Source organism: Nothobranchius furzeri, chromosome 17, assembly GCF_043380555.1.
Source record: "Nothobranchius furzeri strain GRZ-AD chromosome 17, NfurGRZ-RIMD1, whole genome shotgun sequence".
In the NCBI taxonomy this organism is placed as follows: Eukaryota; Metazoa; Chordata; class Actinopteri; order Cyprinodontiformes; family Nothobranchiidae; genus Nothobranchius; species Nothobranchius furzeri.
This window is the reverse complement of record NC_091757.1, coordinates 48,316,412-48,325,003: the sequence shown is the minus strand read 5'-3', so window position 1 is coordinate 48,325,003 and position 8,592 is coordinate 48,316,412. Positions and strand designations below refer to the sequence as shown.

Below are 8,592 nucleotides of genomic sequence, written 5' to 3'. Positions count from 1 at the left end.
TCTGCAACATTGGCCCAGAATTAAATCCCATGTTAATGAGAAACTTCATATTCAGAGAAGAGACCTGTGCTGCAGAGCCCTCTGCTGGCAGAAAGCTGTCACAGCAGCCACAGTATTTCACACGCTGTATGTAATCCAACCAGTGTGCACACAACTCACACCTGTTCAAGTCAACATTCCGCACATCAACACCATCAAAATCTTCTCATTTTCATTCATGTCGATCAGATCTGTTTCCAAAAACCAAATGGTGTCACTTCTTCAGATGTTTTAGTCATCTTGGCAATTCATCAACTGAGCCAAAGGGGAAAAAAAAAAAAAAAAAAAAGAAACAACTTTCAAGTAAAACAATTAAATTAAAAAGACCATCTGGGATTTTTCCTATCAACAAAGTTCCACATAAAAACATTTTTTGCAGCTGATCTGTGAAGAACAAGCAGTTTCTCTTCTCTGATGTGGAAGATCCATCAACTCTGTCTCTGCAAGGAGATTCAGGTATTAGTGACGGCAGCTTCTGTGGAGCTAAAGCTGGTTCTGCTGGTTTATCAGGACAAAAAAGGCCATACACAATCCAGATCTGACAAGTATGATAGTGTATTGCCGTGTACCTTAGATCTGAGCAAGGGCAGCTTGCTTGTCTGCTTCAAACTCTCCTTCGTTTTCATCATCCCCATTATAGTCGGCTAGTTCCTCCTCCATCTCCTTGTCTGTAAAAGAGCAAAACGTAAATATAAACAGAAGCCACAATATAAACACAAATAAAACCTGTCATTTAAACAAACACCTCCAAGGGTCTAATGTAAACAAATCCGAAGGGAGCTGAGGACACAAGCTCTCAGACGTCTCACATACTTATGTTTTCACCTTGTTTGCTCCTCTGCTGTTTCTCCAAATCAACTCCACCCACCACCTGCTCATCACCATCATATTCATCTGGTTCCTCGAGCTTCTGGCCCACAGGGGTCTCATCTGGTCTCCCCTGATCGATCAGCATGCCCTCCATACCAGGGTCGGGTTCTGAAAGTACAAACCGGTGTTTCATCTCTGATAAGTTCACACCGTCCCTGAAGCTGAAAACGGAAACACCTGGGTTTACAGGCTGATCTGTTTGCTTTGTGTCTCGCTTTAGTAAAACTCTGACCTGGAGGCATTAGCAGAACAGTTGATGATGTAAAATATATATATTTACCATTTTATAAGTATAAACACATCTGCTGTTTTTTTTCTCTTTAATTAAAAGTAATTACCTTCTGTCTGAGCACCTTCATCATGAGTATCCATCACCTCCATGCTTTTATTCTCAGTCAGATCCTCCTTCCTGTCTTTGCTGATCTTGGCCTCAGCCACAGCCGTGTCTGCGTCCAGGTCTTCCTCTCCTGGCTGATGTTTGTCCTCCTTGACCACAGCAGTTACGGGAGCCGTAACTTTGGAGACATCCTTTGTTTGAGACTGATCTAAGATCTCGGAATCTGAAAATAAACAAGGAAGAATCTAAAATACATCCATCCATTTTCCTCCTCTTATCCAGGGTCGGGTCGTGGGGGCAGCAGCCCAAGCAGAGAGGCCCAGACTTCCCTCTCCCCAGCTACTTGGGCCAGCTCCTCCGGGGGATCCTAAGGCATTCCCTGGCCAGCCGAGAGACATAGTCCCTCCAGCGCGATCTTTTAGGTCTTCTCCCAGTTGGACGTGCCCAGTAAACCTCACCAGGGAGGCATCCCAACAATGCCTGAGCCACCTCAACTGCCTCCTCCAAGCCCCTCCCAGATGACAGAGCTTCTCACCCTAAGGGAGAGCCCAGACACCCTGCAGAGAAAAGTCGTATTGGCCGCTTGTATCTGTCATCTTGTTCTTTCGATCACTACCCAAAGCTCGTGACCAAAGGTGAATCGAGAGCTTTGCCTTCCGGCTCAGCTCTCTTCACCAAAACAGACCGGTACAACGCCTGCATCACTGCCGACAAAGAACCAACCCACCTATTGATCTCGCACTCCATCTTTCCCCCGCTCGTGAACAACATCCTGACATACTTAAGCTTGGTTTATGCTTGACGCATTCACTTTCCGCTTGGTGACGCGGCTCGCGGCTGGAACGCGCTTCACAACTCGCAGCGTTTAAGGTTCATGAGGCTCGTCTCTGCGGTGAGCCAATATTCTCCCAAACTGTAGGGGGCAGCATGGAGCTCTACAGCATGCATCCAACACTACACCATAGTAGAAGTAGAAATTACTGTTTACAACATGGCATTCCAGTATTTTTTAACAGCGTTCTCGTCTTTTCCGACAGTGCGAGCTATTTCTCTCCAAGAATTATAAACAACATGTTGATCACGGTGATCTCTGAGAGCTGAATCATACAAATGTCTGTATTTACGAACCTCTGCCACACTAGTTCTTGCCGGTCCGCCATGTTTTTCCATGTCTGACCGCCCGCATGGTTGGAAAATTTCCTAGGTGCAAAAATTTGGGGCCGTGCGGAGGTGCTGTGGAGGGGCGTGGTTGTTGAAATGACGCAATTTCGCCGCGCGGACCTCACGGACACGTCAAGCATAAACCAACCTTTACTCCTGCATTTGGGGGAGGACCTCATCCCTGACCCAGAGAAGGCATTCTACCCTTTTTCGACTCGAGACAATGGTGTCAGATTTAGAGGAGCCGATTCTCATCCCAGCTGCTTCACACTCAGCTGTAAACCACTCCGGCAAAAGCCAGAGTCTGATGAAGCCAACAGGACCACATCACCTGCAAAAAGCAGAGGCCCGATCCTCAGGCCACAAATACTGATCCCCTCAACACCTTGGCTGCACCTAGAAGTCCTGTCCATAAAAGTTACGATCAGAATCTGTAAAAAAGGGCAGCCTTGGCGGAGTCCAACTCTCACTGGGAACAAGCCCGACTTACTGCCGGCAATGAGGCCCGAGCTCTGACGCCAGTCATACAGGGGCCTAACAGCCCGTATCAGAGGGCCTGGTACCCCATAATCCCGAAGTGCCCCCACAGGGCCTCCCGAGGGATGGGGTCGAACGCCTTCTCCAAAACTAACATGCTGACCATAAACTACAACAAGCAGATGACAACTGCTCAAGGTTTTACCTTTGTCAGTGATGACATCGTTGGTGTGCGTTTGAGGGGATTCATTTCCTTTAGGCAGAGGGATGATTGGAGTGTGGCCAAGAACGAATGTTGTTTGAACTTCGCCAGCTACAGTTTTAACCGTTGAGCCCATTTTCTCTGCTCCCTTCTCCTGTGGGGTGGAGATCATACACCATTAATGCTCACGTCACAAACACAAGAACCCAGCATTTGAAAAATGCAAACTAACTTCCACTTGTGAGGAGACGCCTGCAGGCTTCTCCGTTTTCCTCTGGATTTCACGTTTTTCAGCAGCCAGTTTCTCATCACACAGCTCCTTCTGGGACTGGACCCTGGACTCGCACCGAGTCCTGCTCACAAAAACAATTCACCTGAACCAAACCTGCTGACAGAAACTCGTGTGAAGATCTACACAAACGTGTGCTGACAGGTCGGATGTTAATTTCTTGTCGAGGGAGTCCATGTTGCCCTGGCAGCTCTGCAGCGTCTTCTGAAACTTCCCCAAGTCACCATTCAGCTGATTCAGCTGACCTGCAGAACACCCGGTACAATGTCAAAGTCATTTATTCATTTTTAGTTCGTTTAGTTAGTAGTCAATTTTCACTGCTACCTTTGAGATCCTGAATTGTTTTGGTGCTGGAGGAAATATTCTGCTGCAGCTTTGTCTAAATACAAAATATAGCAACAATATTAACATTTTTAACCATAAATAGGGTTGGGCATCGTTTGATTTTGAACAATTCCGATTCCAATTCCTTGTTTCGATTCCGGTTCCTATCGATTCCCGATTCTGGATCTTTGAAGACATGACATGCTTTACATGAGCTATCTAACCACAGGTCCTACTTGAAGAAATAATCTTAACTTCAGCATGAATTTCAATTCTATGAACAACAACATCACCTTCATTTAGACAAAAACATGTTTTGGAGAAGAAAAAAAAAGAAAAAGACTTGCAGCACAACCAGTGTGTTTGTTTCTGACCACAACCAAAGTCTGGAAGAAGCCTCTGGGATGAGAGGCTAAATATCTCCAACATATCCAGAAACATCCAGCTGTTTTCAGCTAAAACTCTCAGGATGATCATGTCCAGGATGACTGAGAACTACACCTCCATGCTGCAGCAGCATTCAGTCAGAACAGGAAGTGAAACTTAAACGTAGCTGCTGTCGGTAACAATCTAACAGATTTAAACATTAAAACTCAACAGAAATAGTTCAGAAAGGAAACTAAAATGTTCACAACTTTGTGTGTGATTTATTATTATTATTACTTATTGTGGCAGAAGCTGGTGTGGTCCACCACAGAGAAGCTGCTCTAGCATGATGACTTTAATTATTCTACAGGTTATGGTTCAGCCTTCTGACGCTCTGTGTGTTTTTATTTCTGCAGTGAGACAAACTCACCTCACACTGTCCAGAGTTTGTTCTTTAAAGCTTCTATTAAATCCTCCATGTTGACGTCTTTTAACAAGTTCCCTCTACGCTGCAGGAGTTAAAGTTTACATCACGGAGTAAAAGTTCGGCAGACGCGTTTGTTTATATTTTGCCGCTGCGTGCGGGTGGGGGGAGGGGGGGACTCGGTGCTGCACACAGACAGCTGGTGTGATCAGCTCTGAAAAGTGTTGATCACAATTTGCAGATCACCTTTATGTTTCCACGGAGATCGGCCGCGGATTCCTCTTCCGTCGGCATTCTAGGAATCGAAATAAAAAACACTGAGCGATTCCGGGAAAAATGAACAGTTGGAACCGGTTCCAATCGATGCTCGATTCTCGATGCCCAACCCTAACAGTGATCAAAAAGCTTCCATGAAAATACAAACAACTTTTTGACACCAAATGGTGTTAAAGTTCACCTTCTCTTGGCTGCAGGTGACCTGTGCTCCTTCTAGTTGCCTCTTGTACATGATTTCTATGCGAGTGATCTGCTCCTTCTGCTTCTGGATCTCCTCCTGAAACTCCGCCTTCTTGGTCTCTGCAGCTCCTCGCTCAGCTGCTCCACGTCTCACCTGGCCTTCCAGCTCATACAGCTTGGTCTGTGGGACACATAGGAGCTCCTATTAGATCAAAACGGTGGGAATTCATACAGAAATAAAATGTAAACATGGGAGGATTGATTTACGAGTATCTAATAAATGCAGCTTTTGCATCTTTAGTAAAATATGTTGTACTTAATTCTGTGTGGTCATTTTGACAGTAGTCACATTTTATCTGCATGTGTTCAGATTCAGATTGCCGTAGTAGCAGCATGTGTGGAATATTAACATTATCCACTCAGTTTGTTCCCTACTGCAGAAATATGAATAAAGTCTTGTTTATTTAGAGGAAAGGGTTTTAGACTTTTTGCAGACATTTGCTTTATGCTATCATTGTGCTTCCATATGTAATGTTTGCACTAGAGTCATCAACCTAGTTTTTATTACAAATAACAAATGATATGTTCAAAAGTTGGGCTGCACGGTGGCGCAGTGGTTAGAACTGTTGCCTTGCTTCCCAGCCTGGGATCTTTCTGCATAGAGTTTGCATGTTCTCCCTGTGCATGCGTGGGTTCTCTCCGGGTACTCCGGCTTCCTCCCACAGTCCAAAACCATGACTGTTAGGTTGATTGGTCTGTCCAAATTGTCCTTAGGTGTGTGTGTGTTTGAGATCGTTTGTCCTGTGTGTCTCTGTGTTGCCCTGCGATGGACTGGCTCTCTGTTCAGGGTGTACCCCGCCTGATTGCCCATTGATCGATGGAGGTAGGCACCAGCGCCCCCTGAGTGAGCTAAATTAAGATGGCGACTGCTCTGTAGTGGTCCAATCACAGTGCACTATTGGTTTGGTGGGCCAATCACTGCCTTCTGTTGATGGGCGGGATGTTATTGAACAAACAAATATGGCAAAAGTTTGTTTATAACACCCTTGAAATTTAATTTTGACATCTGTAGAGGTGGATACAACATGTTTGTTATCAAATAGCATGCAGAGACACGTTTGAAAGTCAACCGTAGATCCCGCCCCACGTCTAAGAGCCGTCAATGGTCTGTGGCCAGACTTTATATTCACATATATAGGATGGCTTGCCAGGCTAAGAAACATGAGGATTTTAAATTAATTAAGACCAAGATGTTTGTTTATTCAATATATAATTTAAAAGTTAATCATAATTTCAGACATTGTATTCTTGGGAATGACACTTGACCCTCCTTGCCTGCTGACGGTGATCAGAGGGAACCAGTGTAGCAGCCTAATGAGGCCTAATGGGTGTAACATGAAGCCCTTTTAGTTCCTCTGAAGTCTACAGAAATCCTTAGACTTAAAAAAGTGTGATACAAAATATCAGTTATTATATATATATATAAATCATACATTTATAATAACTATATTATAAAAAAATAAGCCAAACCTACTTGTAGCTCCAGGTTTCGAGAGCTGGACACCCAATAGTTAAATCCCAGAACCAAGATACAAGCAACCAGAGCTGCAATCATCAAAGGGGGGGATCGTCCTCCACGACGGCCGTTCCCCAACCCACCCATAGTGATCTAGAAACTGGACACACACACATACACAAAACACGGTCATAATCAGATCATATGATTGTTACCGTAAAGGCTTTTTAAACTGGTACTTTGCATCTAACAAGAGACAAATATTTTTGTTAAATAATCATTTTAAGACACAAAAAGCAGTTTCAGAACTTCTAATTAGAAGTATGTGTCTCAGATTAAACCCGATTAACTTCTTGGTGTCAAAAGAGAATGAGAGATAATATTTCTGCACTTGTCTTTGTCATAAAAGGAATTCAACTCTGTAGCTAGAAGCCCCAGTTTGATAAGCAGGACATTTTGCAGGACATTTTATAGACCTATTAATTTACTGATTTAATAAAACTTTTAAAAACCCACTTCCAGTGTAAATAATATTCACAAAACCAAATTAGCATTAGTGGGGATTTACAAGAGGACAAAGTAATGAAAATTGAGAAATACTTCCTGTTAAATATTGATTATGACTACAGTTAAAGTACAAACAGCTGGAGGTAAAATCCCCATTCAAATCTAAATATAAAGAAAACACCACATAAAGATCCTGCTGATTAGTCAACGTGGAATCCAAATGCTTTTCTGATAAAATAGCAAAGACAAACCAGAACAAATATAACTAACAAAATAACAATCAATGAGAATTGTGAAAAACTATCAAATCACAGGAAAATTAAGCTAGTTTGCCATAAACAATACATAAACAGACACGTTTTTTAAGGATCAAAACAAACACTGTTCCAACACAATTAGTATCGATTACATGTACAACTAAATTCGAAACCCTTAATTATATCATTGATTAAACACTGACGGCCAAACAAACAAAAAATAAACCCTTAATGTGAATCGTCTCTCTCGTAACCACCGTAGACGCTAATGCTAACTTCCGTTAGCAACAAAGCGTGAGTTGACATCAGACAAGCAGCGTAATCATCCACCTATCAGATATGACAGAACCAAAACAAAGCAAATATTTAGCCAGGTATGTAGAGCGAAGTTCTGTGATGAGTACCAAAAAAATTCTGTTCCTCACGGAAATAAAAACGCTTCAGCGCCCTTGCAAACTAGCTCCTGCCCATTACTGCTACACCAACAGCCGTGGCTGAACTGTCGGTGGGTCCGCACCATTTACAGACACCGGTTCACGTAGCGGTGTGGGGACTAGGTGGGTGTCTGGTTTTAAATAAAACATTAGCCCCGCTCAGAGGTTCCAGAGGGAATAACAGCACTTTTTTCCCTTGTACGAGCTGCTGTGTGGAAGTCCATAGTACACTGATAAAAAAAATCTATGTAATTTCATAATCATGACTTTAAAGTGTCTCATAATAGTGAGAGTATCTCATAATAATGAGACACTACCTCATTAAAATGAGATAGTGTCACATAATTATGACTTAGCTATATCTTAATTATGAGATTCGAGATACTATCTCACCCTTTTTGGAGTCCCTGGGACGAGTGCTAGATAGTGCTCCACCAGGGGACTCCATTGTCCTGCTGGGGGACTTCAGTGATCACGTGGGCAATGACAGCATGACCTGGAGGGGTGTGATTGGGAGGAAAAGGCCCACCTGATCTGAACTCGATTGGTGTTTCGTTATTGGACTTCTGTGCAAGCCGCAGTTTGGCCATAACGAACACCATGTTCGAACATAAGGATGCCCATCGTACACTTGGTACCAGGGCAGCCTAGGTCGCAGGTCGATGATAGACTTTGTAGTTGTATCATCTGACCTGCGGCCGTATGTTTTGGACACCCGAGGGAAGAGAGGAGCGGTGCTGTCAACTGATCACCACCTGGTGGTGAGTTGGATCAGATGGCAGGAGAAGATGCCGCGTAGACCTGGCAGACCCAAACGCATAGTGAGGGTCTGTTGGGAACGTCTGGCAGAAGAACCTGTCAAGACGGTCTTAAACTCCCACCTCCGGCAGAGCTTTGACCGCGTCCCGAGAGAAGTGGGGGACATTGACTCCG

The 8,592-nt window shown here is 43.9% G+C and overlaps 1 protein-coding gene across 3 annotated transcripts; it reads right to left on the bottom strand.

The window, feature by feature from the left end:
* Positions 1-268: 268 nt before the first annotated feature.
* On the bottom strand, positions 269-7,769 carry golm1 (golgi membrane protein 1). 3 transcript variants are annotated; one of them, XM_054731519.2, is made up of 12 exons: positions 7,651-7,759; positions 7,452-7,555; positions 6,480-6,621; positions 4,947-5,126; positions 3,700-3,754; positions 3,518-3,620; positions 3,319-3,439; positions 3,090-3,240; positions 1,248-1,469; positions 853-1,017; positions 609-707; positions 269-479 (listed from the first exon to the last, which is right to left on the bottom strand). In XM_054731519.2, exons 3-11 carry the CDS (start codon positions 6,606-6,608, stop codon positions 610-612), a joined length of 1,224 nt encoding a protein of 407 aa, XP_054587494.1. In that variant the 5' UTR covers positions 6,609-6,621; positions 7,452-7,555; positions 7,651-7,759; the 3' UTR covers positions 269-479; position 609. The 3 variants fall into 3 exon arrangements, with proteins under 3 accessions (XP_054587494.1, XP_054587493.1, XP_015828230.1); XM_054731518.2 differs by lacking the exon at positions 7,452-7,555 and having other exon boundaries at positions 7,630-7,769; XM_015972744.3 differs by lacking the exon at positions 7,452-7,555 and having other exon boundaries at positions 865-1,017; positions 7,630-7,769.
* Positions 7,770-8,592: the final 823 nt, after the last annotated feature.

Excerpts from the sequence above, each read along its gene's own strand:
- golm1 (XM_054731518.2), bottom strand. The coding sequence starts at position 6,608 with ATGGGTGGGTTGGGGAACGGCCGTCGTGGAGGACGATCCCCCCCTTTG. Across the intron at positions 5,127-6,479 it reads CTCGAAACCTGGAGCTACAA|ACCAAGCTGTATGAGCTGGA; the intron begins GTAGGTTTGGCT and ends TGTGTCCCACAG. Across the intron at positions 1,018-1,247 it reads TGAAGGTGCTCAGACAGAAG|AACCCGACCCTGGTATGGAG; the intron begins GTAATTACTTTT and ends TTGTACTTTCAG.